Source organism: Hippopotamus amphibius, chromosome 1 (assembly GCF_030028045.1).
Source record: "Hippopotamus amphibius kiboko isolate mHipAmp2 chromosome 1, mHipAmp2.hap2, whole genome shotgun sequence".
Taxonomy (NCBI): domain Eukaryota; kingdom Metazoa; phylum Chordata; class Mammalia; order Artiodactyla; family Hippopotamidae; genus Hippopotamus; species Hippopotamus amphibius.
The window spans coordinates 200,101,586-200,120,230 of record NC_080186.1 but is presented as its reverse complement, the minus strand read 5'-3'; the positions used below and the strand labels follow the sequence as shown (position 1 = coordinate 200,120,230).

At 35.7% G+C, this 18,645-nt stretch overlaps 1 protein-coding gene across 1 annotated transcript in view; it reads right to left on the bottom strand.

The window, feature by feature from the left end:
• Positions 1-18,645, bottom strand: part of SPATA9 (spermatogenesis associated 9) — a 29,618-nt gene that overhangs the window by 5,140 nt on the left and 5,833 nt on the right. The window contains exons 3-4 of the mRNA XM_057739019.1: positions 9,848-10,075; positions 858-953 (exon numbers count right to left, since the gene is read on the bottom strand). Of these exons, the coding sequence (XP_057595002.1) occupies positions 858-953; positions 9,848-10,075 (324 nt within the window). The remainder of the gene's footprint in view (positions 1-857; positions 954-9,847; positions 10,076-18,645) is intronic.

Genomic DNA, 18,645 nt, shown 5'->3' with positions numbered 1-18,645 from the left:
ACTAAAACATATATACAAGAATATTTATAGCAACCTTATTCACAATAGCCAAAGTTGTAAATAATCTAAATATTCAACAATAGAATGGATAGTTATATATTCAATCAATGGAATACTACACAGCAAAGACAATAAACAGCCTACTCTATAGGCAACAAATGAATCTCACAATGATAATGTTGAGCAAAACAAAACAAATACGAAAGAACATATAGCATGTGATTTCATTTATATACAACTCAAACCAAACTGACAGTGGTACCAGCAGTCAAAATAGTGGTTGTCCTTACAGAAGAGGTTAGTGATCGTGAGGGAGGCAAGAAAGAGGCTTCTAGAATGATCATATAATGTTTTGTCACTTGACCTGTGTGGTAAATAGATTAACAGATTTTCTGATAATTCATCAAGGTGTGTACTTTTCTCTTTGTATGTTGTACATTTTTTAAAAAATTAAAGGTAAGTATAAATGGCAATGGATTGAAAGAAAATAACCCTTTATAAAATTGTTTATATTTTTGTCATGGTTTTTAATGAACACTTTTGTAATTCAAAAGACAGAATACTGAACTTTAACCAACCATTGCACAGTGGCTGAAACAAAACAACTGTAGCTAAATGAAAGCAAAACCAAAATGTTTTGGCCGAATAGTAATAAATTTTATAAAAAATAAAATAATTTTAGTTATTTATGCAGTTTAGTTTTTGGTGGATTGACTTGGCTCCTTAGAAATGTAATTTTTTAATGTAAAATTATTTTGTGTAACAAGAGAATAATACCTTGGTTTATGGATGGACTATACAGTATATCTTTACATAAGTATATTTATTCCTAGATTCTAATAATTTTCTTAACTTACCAAATAAATGAGTGCTGCATATGAAGCGTACATTATGCCAGTTAAAGCAGTCTTTGCTGGGAAAGAAATGATTTCAAACAAAGATCCCTTTCTGACCTGAAAAAGAAGAGTTTTCTTATTAAAACAACAAATTTTCAACATTACAATGTTAAATTTTACAATGTTATTATAAAATGAGAATTCAAATATTTATAAAGTCATTTACTTTAGATCTGAGTTTTCTCACATCCTGAAAACATATTGTTTTTCTCCTTTACAAAAAGATACTTTCTATTGCTAATTAAAACCTGTGGCAAATCTATCCAAAATCTTGCATTTCCAAAACCTGAATTACTGATACTTTAACATTTTTACATTTACCAAATGTGCTCACTAGGGGGTGCCGCTGTGCCTGTTAGAAAAACAGTCTTTGTCCAAATTCATGTAGTCATCCTTTACTAAATTATTCACCTCTTCAATTAAGCAAACAGCAATCAAAATACCAAGCATTTCCTGGAGATTAATGACCTACTTGGAAATGCTGAAGGCAAGCATTAACCTTAGATGCTCATTAAGCTTCAGGAAATACTCTGTGCTCATATCCAGCATGCTTTTTGATATGTAGAGGTTTATACCAATAAAGAATTTGTCTCTCAGATGTTTCTAGCTTCTAGAAGGTGTCCCTGCTTCAACATAGCAGTAAAAATATATTCAGTTTAAGGTAATAGTATAATATATTCAGATTAAGGGACCTATACTCTCTTATATGCTATCGCTGTAGCCTTAAGCTATAAGGATATGAAATGATGACATTAGGAAAAACATTCCCTTCCCATTCAGCAGTGAAGTGTTAGTTAGCCATGCTCCTCTGAAGTAAGAGCCAAGCCACTAAGAGGCTTCAATAACTCCCAAAAGCTACAGGCTGTAGCAATAAAATGATGTAAATGCACAGTAAAAATACACACAAATGAGAAAGAATAGTATGTATGTGTTCACTAAAAACTCATTTATAACAATGAAAAACTAAAACAATAATAGCAGAATGGCTAGGTAAATTATGCTATATCCACCCAATGGTATATTGCAGGCTTTTAAAAGGTACTTCTTAAGAACATGTGATAACATTTTATTGAACACACATTTATATGACACTGTGTACCAGGTCCTGTTCTAAGTGCTGTTGTCCTTCACTTAGTTTTTGCTTCCTGCTGTCACTGCTGAACGAAGAACAAAAGTGCCCACCACAAGTTCCCTTCTTCTCTCATGTGATGTATGGAATGCAGAAGCCAAGAACACTATCTAGCCTAGTAGCTAAGAGATGGGGGGGGGGGGGGGGGCTTCCCTTCTTATTCCCTACCTTTCAGGCCATACAACTCCTACATATAGGAATAGGTGGAGGCAGTTTTAGCCCACTCTCTCCATAACTCAGTCTAGAAAATTTCCCAGAGTTCCTGGCTTCTGGAAAGAGTTTCCAGGAAATGAAGCAGCTGCTGTTCTTTCCCTCTTGCTGAAAGAATCAAAATGATAGCATGTCTTTGAATCCCACTATTAGGCTATAAGGAGACAAACATATAAGTAGGGAGCAGATGTTAAGAAGGAAATCAGATACACTCCAACAGAATGCCTCCTGGTAGAGTAAAATATTCATGAGTTCGTGAATATAAGAATGTAAGTGGAAGGTCCATAGTCAATAATTGGTAGGCCATACACAATAAAAATAAAAGTGGTGTCTGCATGCAGGGAAGATTATTCTTTGTTTCTGTTTCACTGCATCTTTTTCAGATTTTTGTCCTTCACCTAAAAGTAGTTAAAACTGATTAGTTTCAAAATAATATGTATTTGATATATTGTTATGCTTCTGAATGATGAATCTGTATATTGCCTAAAGGTTGCTTTTTCACCATTTTAATGCTTTTAATAAATACTTGCTATTCCTGTAATAAATCACCCCTGTAGAAAATACATTTCCTCCAAAATTTATGTGGCTACTGGCTAAGTAGCCATTTTTCCATTTTATGACTCACTTGCAATACACGTTTTTCATATTATAAACCACACTGTTTAATTTTTGGTTTGCTATGCGCAGGAAAAGTGTATGGTAAAATCTGAGATAAACAAACAGGAGAAATTTGGAAGATGGAAGGCTTTGTCTAGACTGTCTTGGCCTATTTCAAAAATTTTATCAACTTTATTGTTACATGAATTTTATTTGCATTTTAAGTTAAAAGTATCCTGATATCAATATTATACCCATATATTTATTTTTTGAATTTGGTAATATTAACATATAAGATACATGGATACTTCAACAGTAAAAACATTTTGATCTTTAAATTTCTCTCACATAATTTCGTGTTCCATTCTCCCACATTATTTTGACTGCCTTGTCTCATAAAAGAAATATCTATATTCATCTTATGTTTACTAATAATGAGATAAATCACAAAAAAAGCAAACTATAAGCTGTTTAGAAAATAGAGATCCAATTACAGATAACCTGAAGATCGGCGAATTACCAGGTCCAACTTAATTTATGTTGTCCAAAACCATCTTGATGAGAGCTATCAAGGGAGTTACAGGGGAAACTCTAACCGTGATTCACAAATAAGTGTGGGAACAAGCACTGACTGCTTTTATATGTCCAGAAAAAAGTGTTTCCTGTAAGTCTGGGAAAGCTACATGATCATGTCTTTGCTTAGCAACCCCCAATACTCATGAACACAGGAAAGACTACCAGCAGTCCACAGTAAAGCAAGCTCTCTGACTTTGTTTATCCCAGCATTAACATCCTGTGGAGCACTGCTCTTGAATGAGCTCTTAATCGGGTGGCCCTGTAAAAGTTCGAATATCCCAACCTCTTGGCCAACTTCCAAAAGTATGTCTTCAAGACTTCAACTTTCTAGGAATTGTCCTTTTTTCCCAGTTCTTGAATTACACCACCCAAGATAGCTTCATGGCAAGCCCATCAAGGGGCTACAGAAGTTCCTGATATTTGTGAGGTTTACAGTTTAAGCCCCAAACTGGAGTCTATCTTGGCGGGTTGGGGGTGAGGAAGAAACTTTACTTAGATATGTCTCTGACCTTCATCCTGGAAAGGGAGCACAAGTCCACTGGGATCCACTTACAGCACAGGCACTTTTGAAGCTAAGAGTTTTCTTTACTTTGCCCATCTCTTGCCTATGTCACTCCACACAGTCTGTACAAAGCAGAAACAGACACCTCTAATGACACAATAAGAAAGATTCTATCACAGAAAGAGCTCCTGGTCCTGTGGCCCTGCATGGGCTGCCAAAGTCAGCAACTGTGTCTGGGAGCTGACGTGTCTTGGCTGAAGTCAGCATTCAAGCTGATTATCTAGGTCACTGCAGCCTAAAGCAGCTGCAAGCTTCACTCAGCCAGGCAGCTTACAAGGCTAAGCAGATGCAGCATTCTGTAAGTACTGCTGCTGGGAATATAAAAAAATCACCAGGAAATTCTCTGTTTTCCATTTTTAAGGCCCCCTGTAGAAGGAGCAGCTATATCACTATAATCTCAGCCCTGCAGAACAGGGAAGAGTTTGAGAAGCCAATTGACTCAGCACCTATAGAGCTAGATCCCCCCAGAATCTCAAAGAATAATATTTTAAAAGACCATAAGTATGTTTAAAATAAAGAGATTCTTAAAAAGAAATAAACCTATAAAAGGACACTTTGAAAAAAGTGGAAATTTTAGGGAAGACACCAACTAGAACTTCTAGAAATGATAAATATAATGTTTGAAATTTAAAGTACATTTAACAAATAAAAGAGCATATCAGATACAGCTGGAGACAGCTGGTTAACTGGACGACAGATCAGAGGAAATTATTCAGGATATATCAAAAAGAGATAAAGAAAAGGAAAACATGAAGAAGGTAAATGGACATAAAGAATAAAATGAGAAGGTCCAAAGTATGTTTAGTAGGCATTCCAGAAGAAATTAGATAAAATGAGAAAGAGGCAATATTTGAAGAAATAATGGCTAAGAGTTTTCCAGAATTGAAGAAATTATCCTCAAATTCAAGAATCACAAAGCCCCTCAAGAATGTGCAGCCATTCTAAAAAGCATTTTGACAACAGCTAATAATACTGAAGATGTGTATCCCTCATGACCCAGCAAGCCCCCCGGTAGATATATACCTGGAGAAATGTCTCATACATATGGACAAAGAGTCATTTACAAGAGTGTTCAGTGAAGCACTGTTTGTAATACAAAAAACTTGGAAACTAAATTGTGCATCTGTTCAGTAACAGATAAACTGTGGATTATTTTTTCTTATAACGGAATACCACAAAGAAGTTAAAGTAATAAACCATAGAACCATAGCTATATATATCAAAAATGTTGAGTGAGAAAGGATGTTTCAGAAGGGTAAGTACAGTATCACATCATTTATATAAATTTTAAATATGCACAGGATGACAGATGCATATAAATGTAGTTAAAATATAAAAGTAGGCATGGAAATGCTTACATCAACTTCAGGATAATGATTACTTTTGGTAGAAAAAAAAAGGAAGGAGTCGCAGCATAGTTAATTATATTTCTTCTTATAAAACAGATATCTAAAGGCAATATGGCAAAATATTACTACCAGTTTAAAGCTGAGTGGGACTTCTGATAAACTGTTTTATATATTTTCAAATATTTTATTGATAAGAATTTTAAAAATTAAAGCTAGATCCTAAGACAATTGGAACAAGAGCAAAGAAGAAGGTCTTTCATAGGTGTTGATTCTGAACTGATGTCAAAAGAGACAGTCACAGCCAGCATATGGACCCTGGACAAATCACTTAGTCCTTCTACCTGGTTCCTTCATCTCAGGTTCCTGGAATAAGTTATCACAAATGAGCTCTAAATTCATCTGTGGAAACTCACTGTCAGTCAAGGCAAAAGGCAAGCACATTGTGTTTTTTAGTTCTCACTACTGGATAGAAGGAAACATAGATTCCTCTGGAAAGGGAGATTATTTTTCTGCCACTGAATTTTCACGAGTATTGGGAGACAATTCTCCATGGATGTCTCTCATTCCTGTACAGATTGGGCCTTCTGAGCAAAGGATATGGTTAAACAGCAAACAGCCTTGCAAGCTAGAGAAAATATAACCCTTTGGAGAGATCTAGAGGTGTACTTCCCAAGACATTCACAGGGCTAAAGATAAAACCTTCTCCTTCCCCTCCAAAGACATTTGCTTCTCTCTCCCTTTCTCTCTCCCCCTCTCTCTCTTTCCCTCTTTCTTGGAAGTTGGGCAGATCCATCAGCATCCCTATAAAAAGATGTCTCCTGATTTCAAGGTTCCTCTCCTGCGATGCAACTTACTACATGCATAGGTAACATCTGGCTGTCACCACATTGCCCCGTGGGAACTGAGGCATAGGGAACTGACACAAGATGCTGCTCTGGCTGCTGCTTTTGCTGGTCTCTTCTGTCACGGTGTGTGTGTGTGTATGTATTTCTATAACTGTGGCAGGCTAACTTGTTAGCTTGTAATAGTGTAAAATCTCAGCTCTTTCACAGTTTTAACTTAGCAAAAGAGAAAAAAGACTCTGAATAACAATAATGGATAGTGTCTTTAAACATGATTTCATAATAAATACAGAAATATTCTTCAAGGGACACTTCTTATATCAACTCTATATAAAAACTGTGGGTAGGGACTTCCCTGGCGGACCAGTTAGGATTCTGCGCTTCCAGTGCAGGGGACACGGGTTCAATCTCTGGTCAGGGAACCGAGATCCCGCCTGCCACATGGCTAAATAAATAAATATTTTAAAAAACAAAAACAATCCTACCCAAAGCAATTTACAGATTCAATGAAATCCCTATCAAATTACCAATGGCATTTTTCACAGAACTAGAGCAAGAAATCTTATGATTTATATGGAAACGCAAAAGACCCCAAATAGCCAAAGCAATCTTGAGAAGGAAAGATGGAGTTGGTGGAATTAGGCTTCCTGACTTCAAACTATACTACAAGACCACAGTGATCAAGACAGTATAGTACTGGCACAAAAATAAAAAGGAAGATCAATGGAATAGAATAGAGAACTCAGAGGTAAGCCCAAACACATATGGGCACCTTATCTTTGACAAAGGAGGCAAGAATATACAATGGAAAAAAGACAGCCTCTTCAATAAGTGGTGCTGGGAAAATTGGACAGCTACATGTAAAAGAATGAAATTAGAACACTTCCTAACACCATACACAAAAATAAACTCAGAATGGATTAAAGACCTAAATATAAGGCCAGACACTATAAAACTTCTAGAGGAAAACATGGGCAGAAAACTATGACCATCCATCAAAGCAAGATCCTTTTTGACCCACCTCCTAGAATCATGGAAATAAAATCAAGAATAAACAAATGGGACCTCATGAAACTTAAAAGCTTTTGCACAGTGAAAGAAACCATAAACAAGACAAGAAGACAGCCCTCAGAATGGGAGAAAATACTTGCCCACAAAGCAATGGACAAAGGATTAATCTCCAAAATATACAAGCAGCTCATGAAGCTTAATACCAAAAGAGCAAATAACCCAATCCACAAATGGGCGGAAGACCTAAATAGACATTTCTCCAAAGAAGACATACAGATGGCCAACAAACACATGAAAAGATGCTCAACATCACTCATCATCAGAGAAATGCAAGTCAAAGCCACCATGAGGTATCACCTCACACCGGTCAGAATGGCCATCATCAAAACATCTAGAAACAATAAATGTTTGAAAGAGTGTGGAGAAAAGGGGACTCTCCTGCACTGTTGGTGGGAATGTAAGTTGGTACAGCCACTATGGAAAATAGTTTGGAGGTTCCTTAAAAAACTAAAAATAGAACTACCATATGATCCAGTAATCCCATTACTGGGCATATACCCAGAGAAAACCATAATCCAAAAAGAAACATGTACCGTAATGTTCATTGCAGCACTATTTACAATAGCCAGGACATGGAAGCAACCTAAATATCCATCAACAGATGAATGGATAAAGAAGATGTGGCACATATATACAATGGAATATTACTCAGCCATAAAAAGGAATGAAATGGAGCTATATGTAATGAGGTGGATAGACCCAGAGTCTGTCATACAGAGTGAAGTAAGCCAGAAAGAGAAAAACAAATACTGTATGCTAACTCATATATATGGAGTCTAAAAAAAAAAAAAAAAAAAAAAACTGGTACTGATGAACCCAGTGACAGGGCAAGAATAAGGATGCAGATGCAGAGAATAAATTGAAGGACACGGGGTTGGGGGAGATGGGGGGCAAAGGGGAAGCTGGGACGAAGTGAGAGAGTAGCATAGACATATATACACTACCAACCGTAAAACAGCTAGTGGGAAGTTGCTATATAACAAAGGGAGATCAACTCGATGATGGGTGATGCCTTAGAGGGCCAGGACAGGGAAGGTAGGAGGGAGTTGCAGGAGGGAGGGGATATGGGGATATATGTATAAATACAGCTGATTCACTTTGGTGTACCTCAAAAGCTGGTATAAGAGTGTAAAGCAATTATATTCCAAAAAAGAGCTTAAAAACAAAAACAGAAAACTGTGGATATAACAATGCAAGGAAAGAAACAGCAAAGCAAAACATTAGATTCAGAAAGATAGTTCAGTGGGAATTTAATATAGTTCAGCTGTTTCTTTTTTATGATCTAAAGGTATAGGAATAAGCCTTATAATGCTTAGAAATCCAATGGTTAACAAACAGAAACCATTTTTTACTTTCTCAAACATCAGGTATTATAAAGGAGCATTTTATAAATGCTAAGGCAATTCACAGTTGAAATATCTGACGATTTCTGGAAATGTCAAAATCTTTGATTAAAGAGAGATTCCTATACAATGAATATTTTATTTTAGCCATCCATCATTCATTTTCTCATCTTCTCAAAACAATGCAGATTTTTGTTTGAGGATTCATCCTTTAGCCATTCTTAAGTCATGTTGTCTGGATGGGGCTCCAACCCCTACTCTAGGAATGAAACAGGTAATCAAGTCCTAGGCCAATCAATGCACCCCATTTCCCTGGTTTAGAGGTAAGCCATTCTCTCAAGTGAACCTCAGGACTTCGCCAGGAATGCTGGGTCAAGGACTCATTCTTTTCTGCTGTAATTGAACCTGGAAGGATGTAGCCCTGAGAACAACTGCAAATCATCTTGTGACCACAAGGGGAAAGTCAGTCTATGAATAGAGTCAACACAGAGAAAGCAGAGTCAAGAGATGAGTGAAAGAGACAAAATAGGATCCTGAAGGTATCATTTGAGTACCTATATCCAGCTATGCCTGAAACCTTCTCAACTCTGGACTGTTTGACTATAAGAATTAATACATCTCCTTTCTGCCTTAACTCTCCCTTCAACAAAGGGATGCTCTGAATGATGCCCAGATTGAAAAACCCAGAGTTCTGTGCCATACAGTTTAGAAAAAAAGAAACTAGTCCTGAAAAACTTTGAGCTGTTGTCTTTAACAAAATATAACAGGACCTCAATAAAACAACATAGAACATGTAATTTGAAACAGACCTGGATGTTGACAGGTCTATCAAAATGAGTTTATAGCTAAATATACTCAATGTGTTATGTCAAAGATTATCTTAGAAACATAACAAGGTTATGGGGAAAAGAACACAAAGCACAAACATTTTTAAGGCTTGTTGTAGAATTTCTTTTAGGTTTGACATAACTGGTCATTTGCATGCTTATATTTAGGTTGAACCATTTGAAATTGATAGTTTCATTTAGTTCAATCAAATAACAAGGGAGAAAAAAGTCTCATTACTTCCTCTTTCACCTCTTTCACATTTATTTAAACCAGAGAATATACTATACTGAAAAAAGGCCCATCCATTCATTTCTCTTATCCAACTATTCTTGTTTTACATCTAGGACAACCAAATGTGATACATTTTCATTTTTCAGATCATGCAATTTCAAAATAATTCCTAAAAAAAGATCCATATCCTGTGCAAATGCAATATTCACTTACCTGCATGTTATATAGGGGTTGCTTTGGTGCATTAACTTCCTTGAGCAGACGATGAGATATGTCCCTTAACTCTGTAAGTCTGCAAGTAAGCTGAGGCTGCAGAAGTTTGGCAACTGATTTGGAGGAACTGGATATGCTGTTTAACCCTTGAATTAACGTTCCTCGGTTGATCCTGGCTAAAGCAACAGCCATTCTGATCTTGGATGTTTTTTGCATTGGTTCTCTTTTCTGGAAAATAAGCCTTTGAAAAGTGACTGATGTGTGATTCTCCAGTGCATTATTTATTTATTAAATTTTTTAAAATGTGAAATATAGTTGATGTATAATATTATCTTAGTCTCAGGTGTACTACATAACTTGACATTTGCAATCAGTATAAAATGAATATCACAATAAGTCTAGTAACCATCCATCTCCATACAAAGTTACTGATCAGCTTCCTTATGCTGTATACTTCATCCCCATTACTTATTATATAACTGAAGGTTTGTACCTCTTAATCTCCTTCTAAAAAAATAAAAAAAGATAAAGAATTATTAGGTAATAATACTTAGGTAATAATTCTTTATCTTCTTATAGAACTTTTATTGAGATATAATTGACATACAATAAGCTGCGTATATTTAAAGTGTACAATTTGATTTTTTTTCTTATTAGTAATGTATATATGGTAATCCCAATCTCCCAATTCATCCCACCCCAACCCCCCCGCTTGGTGTCCATATGTTTGTTCTCTACATCTGTGTCTCTATTTCCGCCTTGCAAACCAGTTGATCTGTACCATTTTTCTGTATCTTGCATATATGCGTTAACATACGATATTTGTTTTTCTCTTTCTGACTTACTTCACTCTGTATGACAGTCTCTAGGTCCATCCATGTCTCTACAAATGTCCCAGTTTCATTGCTTTTTACAGCTGAGTAATATTCCATTATATATATGTACCACTTGTTTTTTATCCATTCATCTGTTGATGGACATTTAGGTTGCTTCCATGTCCTGGCTATTGTAAACAGTGCTGCAATGAACACTGGGGTGTATGTGTCTTTTTTTTTTTAATGAACTATTATTGAGATGCAGTTCACATACAATAAACTGCATATATTTAGAGTGTACTATTTGGTATCCCAATCTCCCAGTTCATTCCCCCCCAACCCTCCCTGCTTTCCCCACTTGGTGTCCATATGTTTCTTCTCTACATCTGTGTCTCTATTTCTGCCTTGCAAACTGGTTGATTTGTACCATTCTTCTATAGTCCACATATATGTGGTAATATACGATATTTGTTTTTCTCTTTCTGACTCACTTCACTCTGTATGACAGTCTCTAGGTCCATCCATGTCTCTACAAATGTCCCAGTTTCATTGCTTTGTACAACTGAGTAATATTCCATGGTATATATGTACCACTTGTTTTTTATCCATTCATCTGTTGATGGACATTTAAGTTGCTTCCATGTCCTGGCTATTGTAAATAGTGCTGCAGTGAATGGTGGAGTGCATGTGCCTCTTTGAATTACGGTGTTCTCTGGGTATATGCCCAGCAGTGGGATTGCTGGGTCATATGGTAGTTCTACTTTTAGTTTTGCAAGGAACCTCCATACTGTTCTCCATAGTGGCTGTATCATTTAGATTCCCACCAACAGTGCAAGAGCGTTCCCTTTTCTCCACACCCTCTCCAGCATTTATTGTTTGTAGATTTTCTGATGATCCCCATTCTAACTGGTGTGAGGTAATACCTCATTGTAGTTTTGATTTGCATTTCTCTAATAATTAGCGATGTTGAGCAGCTTTTCATGTGCCTCTTGGACATCCGTATGTCTTCTTTGGAGAAGTGCCTATTTAGGTCTTCTGCCCATTTTTTGATTGGCTTGTTTGTCTTTTTGATATTGAGCTGCATGAACTGTTTATATATTTTGGAGATTAATCCTTTGTCTGTTGATTCATTTGCAAATATTTTCTCCCATTCTGAGGGTTGTCTTTTTGTCTTGCTTATAGTTTCCTTTGCTGTGCAGAAGCTTTGAAGTTTCATTAGGTCCCACTTGTTTACTTTTGTTTTTATTTCCATTACTCTAGGAGGTGGGTCAAAAAAGATCTTGCTGTGAGTTATGTCAAAGAGTGTTCTTCCAATGTTTTCCTCTAAGAGTTTTGTAGTGTCTGGCTTTAGATTAAGGTCTTTAATCCATTTTGAGTTTATTTTTGTGTATGGTGTTAGAATAATTCTTTTTCAAAACTGTTACAAATATTTTCCTAGCTTACTATAAATTCTTAAATAAAATATAGCATATATACCTAATACATAATGTACAATTTAGTTAAAAAAAATTTTTTTTAGTTAAAGTGCATATCAAAGGAATGATTTTCAATGAACCCAGATTCTTGCATCTTCCCATAGGTAGAAAAGCACTAAATTCATTTACTTGAGATGTCTGGCTTTCTTTTTTTTTTTAATTGAATGAAAAATTCTTTAAATTCGACAGTGCTTTACAATTTTTAAAAGTTTAACATACAAGATTTTACATAATCCCATAATAACCCCTTTTTTTCTATTCCCTAACCTTATGTTGCCCCTCCCCCTTCCCTCTCCCCACTGGTAACCACTAGTTCATTTTCTGTATCTGTGAGTCTACTTCTTTTTTGTTTTATCCACTAGTTTGTTGTATTTTTTAGATTCCACATATAAGTGATAATATACAGTATTTGTCTTTCTCTGTCTGATGTATTTAAATTCAATGCCTTCCAAGTCTATCCATGTTGCTGCAAACTGCAAAAGTTTTTTCATAAAAAATTTCTTTTTTTACAGCTACCATTCCATTGTATACATATACCACATCTTCTTTATCCATTCATCTGTTGATGGACACTTAGGTTGTTTCCATATCTTGGCAATAATGCTGCAATGAACATTGGTGCATGTTTCTTTTCAAATTAGTGTTTTTTTTTTATTTTTTTGGATATATATCTAATAGTCTTAATTGCTGCATCATGTGGTAGTTCTATTTTTAGTTTTCTGCGAAATCTCCATACTGTTTTCCACAGTGGCTGCACCAATTTATATTCCCAAAAACAGTGTAGGAAGGTTGCTTTTTCTCCACATCCTCACCAACATTTGTTATCTGTGGTTTTTTTTTAATTTATTTTTTTATTTTATTTTATTTTTGGTTGCATTGGGTCTTTGTTGCTGTGTGTAGGCTTTCTCTAGTTATGGCAAGCAGGGGCTCCCCTTTGTTGTAGTGCACAGGCTTCTCACTGCAGTGGCTTCTCTTCTGGAGCTCGGGCTCTAGGTTCACCGGCTTCAGTAATTGTGGCTGGTGGGCTCTAGAGCGCAGGCTCAGTAATTGTGGCTCGTGGGCTTAGCTGCTCTGAGGCACATGGGATCTTCCCAGACCAGGGCTTGAACACGTCCCCTGCATTGGCAGGCAGATTCTTAACCACTGCGCCATCAGGGAAGCTCTGTTATTTGTGTTCTTTTTGATGATAGCCATTCTGACAGGTGTGATGATATCTCGTGGTTTTGATTTGCATTTCCTTGATGGCTAGCAATGTTGAGCATCTTTTCATGTGCCCATTGGCAGTCTGCATTTCCTCTTCAGAAAAATGTTCAGTTCTTCTTCCAATTTTTTAATCAGGTTGTTGGATTTTAAAATATTGAGTTATATGAACTGTTTATATATGTTGGATATTACCCCTTACCAGTCATATCATTTGCAAACATCTTCTCCCATTCAGTAGGTTGTATTTTCGTTTAATCAGTGGTTTCCTTTGCTGTGCAAAAGCTTTTAAGTTTAATTAGGTCCCATTTGTTTATTTTTGCTTTTGTTTCCTTTGCTTTAGGAGATTGATAAAAAAAAAATATTGCTGCAATTTATGTCAGTGTTCTGCCTATGCTTTCCTCTAGGAGTTTTATAGTATCCAGTCTTACATTTAGGTCTTTAATCCATTTGAGTTTATTTTTGTATGTGGTGTTAGGGAATGTCCTAATTTCATTCTTTTACAAGTAGATGTCCAGTTTTCCAAGTACTGCTTATTGAAGAGACTGTCTTTTCTCCATTGTATATTTTTGCCTCCTTTGTCATAGATTAGTTAAGTATAAGTGTGTGGGGTTTATTTCTGGGCTCTCTATTCTATTCCATTGATCTATGTGCCTGTTTTTGTGCCAGTACCATACTGTTTTGATTAGTATAGCTTTGTAGTATAGTCTGAATGAAGTCAGGAAGTATGATTCCTCCAGTCTGTTCTTTCTCAAGATTGTTTTATCTGTTTGGGGTCTTTTGTGTTTCCATATAAATTTTAAAATTATTTGTTCTAGTTCTGTGAAAAATGCTACTGATATTTTGATAGGGATTGCACTGACTCTGTAGATTGCCTTGGGTGATATGATCATTTTAACAATATTAATTCTTCCAATCCAAGAATATGGTATATCTCTCCATCTGTTTGTGTGTCTTCAATTTCTTTCATTACTGTCTTATAGTTTTCCAAGTACAGGTCTTTTATCTCCATAGGTAGGTTTATTCCTAGGTATTTTATTCTTTTTGACGCAATAGCAAATGGGATTGTTTCCTTAACTTCTCTTTCTGATAATCTATTGTTAGCATATAGAAATGCATAGATTTTTAAGTATTAATGTATAAATATGTGTAGATTTTTAAATATTAATTTTGTATCCTGCAACTTTACCAAATTCATTGATGAGCTCTAGTAGTTTTCTGGTGGAGTCTTTAGGATTTTCTATGTACAGTACCATGTCATCTGCAAACAGTGACAGTTTTATTTCTTTCTTTCCAATTTGGATTCCTTTAGTTTTTTTCCTTCTCTGATAGCTGTGGCTAGGACTTCCAAAACTACGTTGAGCAAAAGTGGCGAGAGTGGACATCCTTATACATAAAATACAGCTTATATACATGATCATAATGTACAATTTACTTTAAATTCTTAATATTAATATATATCATGTATACACAGTGCACTGTACAGTTTAAAGAAAAATAAAACAAAAACCCTATATACTAATCAACAAGCTTACAAAACTTTTAGTTCTGAAAACTTCAAATCTATGAACATTCTGTCAAAAAATTTCTGGCATTTCTAAAACACATGACATGTAGTTCTTTCTCTGTTCTAGCAGAAAGTGAACCACAGGGAAATTACTTACAATGTGGTTAGACTGCATTCCAGGCAACAGACAAGTATAATTTCCATTATTCATTTAAGTAATTTTATGAGCTAGTCTGGCTTTTCAGTATATAACTTGGGGAAAAGAGTTGGTTAATAACACAAAGAAGCAACTTTGAATCTCATTTATTTATTGAGTACAAATATGTAAGTGTAAAACATCTTTTGGATTTTTTGGTCTACAATAAACATCATATATTGAAGAGTTAACATGCTGTATATTTATATAAAATGCCTCAACTTTTATCCTGAAGTCATAATTTTATGAGTGCTGTTTTTGTCATCAAATATTAGTACTTCTCTTCCTCTTCAGCATCTGTCATTGGAGATAACCAAAAGCTGTTCTAGCCTGTCAATGAAGATGTATTTCTGCAACACCTGGTGTCCTACTGTGGCTTAATCTATTAACTTTACCGAAAAAGTCCCATTAGCCCACCTGTGGTCTCAACCCTCCTGATCAACAGAACAGCAGAGGATGGGCTAAATTGTGAGCTGCTACAGTTGCTAATTCCACCACAGTTGCTATAATTCCAAGCCACTTTAGAGCACATTAATCCTTACAAGCAGTTATATGGTAGATAGAACAAGCAAAAAGAATATGCAGGTGCAATCACTTGATATTATCTAAACTGGCTACAAGCACACCTTGAAGAGAAACCACATTGTCTGCACTATCTAAAGTTCCTGCACATACAGATTCAATTTCTCTTGTGACCCTATGCTTTGCTGCACTGACTCTTCCTCCCAACGCCTCCTCAAGGTGGAGCAGCTGGAATAAATTTGGTTTTACCTCTCATTACAATTCACAATTGTCCCTGGCATCCCAGGTGGATTAGTGAGTTCCAGGGCACCTGAGGATACCAAAGTCCGTGGATGCTTAAGTCCTTTATATAAAATGGCATAGTATTTGCATATAACCTATGCATATTCTCCTTTATACTTTAAATCATCTCTAGATTACTTATAAAATCTCATACAATGTAAGTGCTATGTAAATCAGCAAACTTAAGTTTTGCTTTTTGGAACTTCCTGGAATTTATTTTTCCCAAATATTTTCAATCTGAGGTGGGTTGAATTCCTGGATACTGAGGCCCAACTGTACTGTGTTTTCTCTCATTATAATTTGTAACTAGAAGGTGAGGGCCATACTGCCAGGGCAAACAGGAGTGGGATATGTGCAGTTCCACCTTTAGTGAAACCTTGTCTATGTGGTCATTCAGTGTTTTAGGGACCCTTCATTTTTTCAGTTGCAAAATACTAACATTCTGTAGTTTCCCTCTCCTTATTTTGTGAGTTCCTTTACAAAATCTTGGTGAACTGTACATATTGGCCTGGATTCACTGACTTTACACATGCATTTCTATTAACCAATCTTGATGCAGTCCCCCAAACATTATACTAGATTGATCCATTCAACTTTCCCCTTTTACAAAATTGTCTTTCTAAATTTTTATCTCTGTGGAAAAATAAGCCTATTTGTAATCAATAATCTGTTAATCAAAACTCTCCTGTAAGGTTCACATAATTTGTTGACCAAAATACAGCATTTATTATAAACAATATTTTTAAAAATTCAAGTGTGCATTATAATGCTTTAGTGCACTTTGTGTTCTTTCTCATTTTAGTCTCCTCATGAGTTTACAGCTTTTTCCTACAGACTCAACATGTTCCTAATTAGCATCAATTTTATTTCCCTTTAATGCTTAAATGGTTACAATTTGACGACTGTACTTCCCTTTTAAAATGCCTTTCTTTTTTCATACTTTCCTACATAACTGAAAGAATTAATTCTAACAACAAAATGTTTCTTACTCCTTTTATTTTCCCTGCCACAAAACATGAAATCAGTTTTTTCCCAAGAAAATCATTATTGCTTTTAAAAAGAATAGTATTAAAAACCAAATCTGGACACTGGGGTGCATGGTCAGTGGTTCTTCATGGCTCTGGGAATACAAAGGTGACAGCAGGGAAACGATACTTTAAAAAAAAACAGTCACTGGTTTATGATGATGGTTCCAATCCACTCTTACTTTCAGTGAGTTATTTTTTTTAATTAGCTCTAGCAGAAAACTTTAAAATAAAAGGTTTTTCCCCTTTGAGTTACCATCTTTTCCTTTTTGTCTACTATCTATGCTATGTATTTTCTTACCAAATCTTATGTGTAAATTTAAATGTTGAACCCAAATTAAGAAGTCCTCATTTCCTTCTTTTCCCTTTTCAATTTTTTGACCTTTGGCCTAAGCATCCTGGAATCAGTTGCAAAGTGTGAAAATTCAGATGATTTTTCTTGTCATCACCTGAGCATATCACCAAATGTCAGAAAAGAAAGTCCAACTCCCGACCACCAACACTCCAAAGATAAACAAAAGCATTTAAAGACCATTTACCAAAAGAAACTTAGCATCAGTTAATCAGACTAATTCAAGAATCCTGCTCCAGATTTCTCTATTTGAGCTCCATTCTTTGAATATATATCCTGCTTTCCCCCTTTCTTTTCTTTTTTCCAGAGCCATGAGCATTTTTCTATCATCAGCAGTTTTAATGCTGAACTCCAATTTCTAGTAACATCAGCATTTTACCACCCTACATCTACAAAACCAGTCTGTCAGCTAATCTTATTTAATTCTTTTCTCTGCACAGTCCCAGAATTTGACTACTTCTCACGAGCCCTGGTACCAGCATATAGGCCAGTCATCTCTTCTCCAGACTTGAAAATTAGCCTCCTCAATGGCCTACCTGCTTCCACCCTTGCCTACTCTCATTCTGTTCCTCAACACATCAGCCAGAGAGATACAATTAAAACAGATCAGATCGGATCAGATCTTGCTTTCCTGCTCAACCACTTCAGCGGCCTCCTCATGCACCCAATGTAAAAGTCAAAGTATATATACAGTGGTCTACAAGGTCATACAAAGACTGCCTCTTCTTTACCTCCCTGGCCTCACCATGTTTTTCCTCTCCCTTTCCCTCCTTCATTACTTATTGAACTTGTTAGGTATACTCCCATCTCAAGGACTTTGAACTAATTGTGCTATTTGATTCTTCAAGGACACCAAGGTTTGCTCCCTCACTTCCTTTTTTTTTTTTAATTGAAGTATAGTTTATTTATAATGTGTTAGTTTCAGGTGTACAAAGTGAATCAGTTATACATATGCATATATCCACTCCTTTTTTTTTAGATCCATATGGGATCTTTTTCTTTTCCCATATAGGCTATTGCAGAGCATTGAGTTCCCTGCGCTATACAGTAGGTTCTTATTAGTTACCTATTTTATACACAGTAGTGTGTATATGTCAGTCCTATAACCCTCCCCCATCCCTTATCCCCTGGTAACCATAAGTTTGTTTTCTACATCCGTGACTCTGCTTCTATTTTGTAAATAAGTTCATTTTGTATCCCCTTTTTTTAAGATTCCACATATAAGCAATATCATATATTGTCTTTCTGTGTCCGATTTCACTCAGTACGACAATCTCTAGGTCCATCCATGTTGCTGCAAATGGCATTATTTTGTTCTTTTTTTATTTCTGAATAATATTCCATTGTATATATGTACCACATCTTCTTTATCCATTCCTCTGTTGATGAACATTTAGGTTGCTTCTGTGTCCTGGCTATTGTAG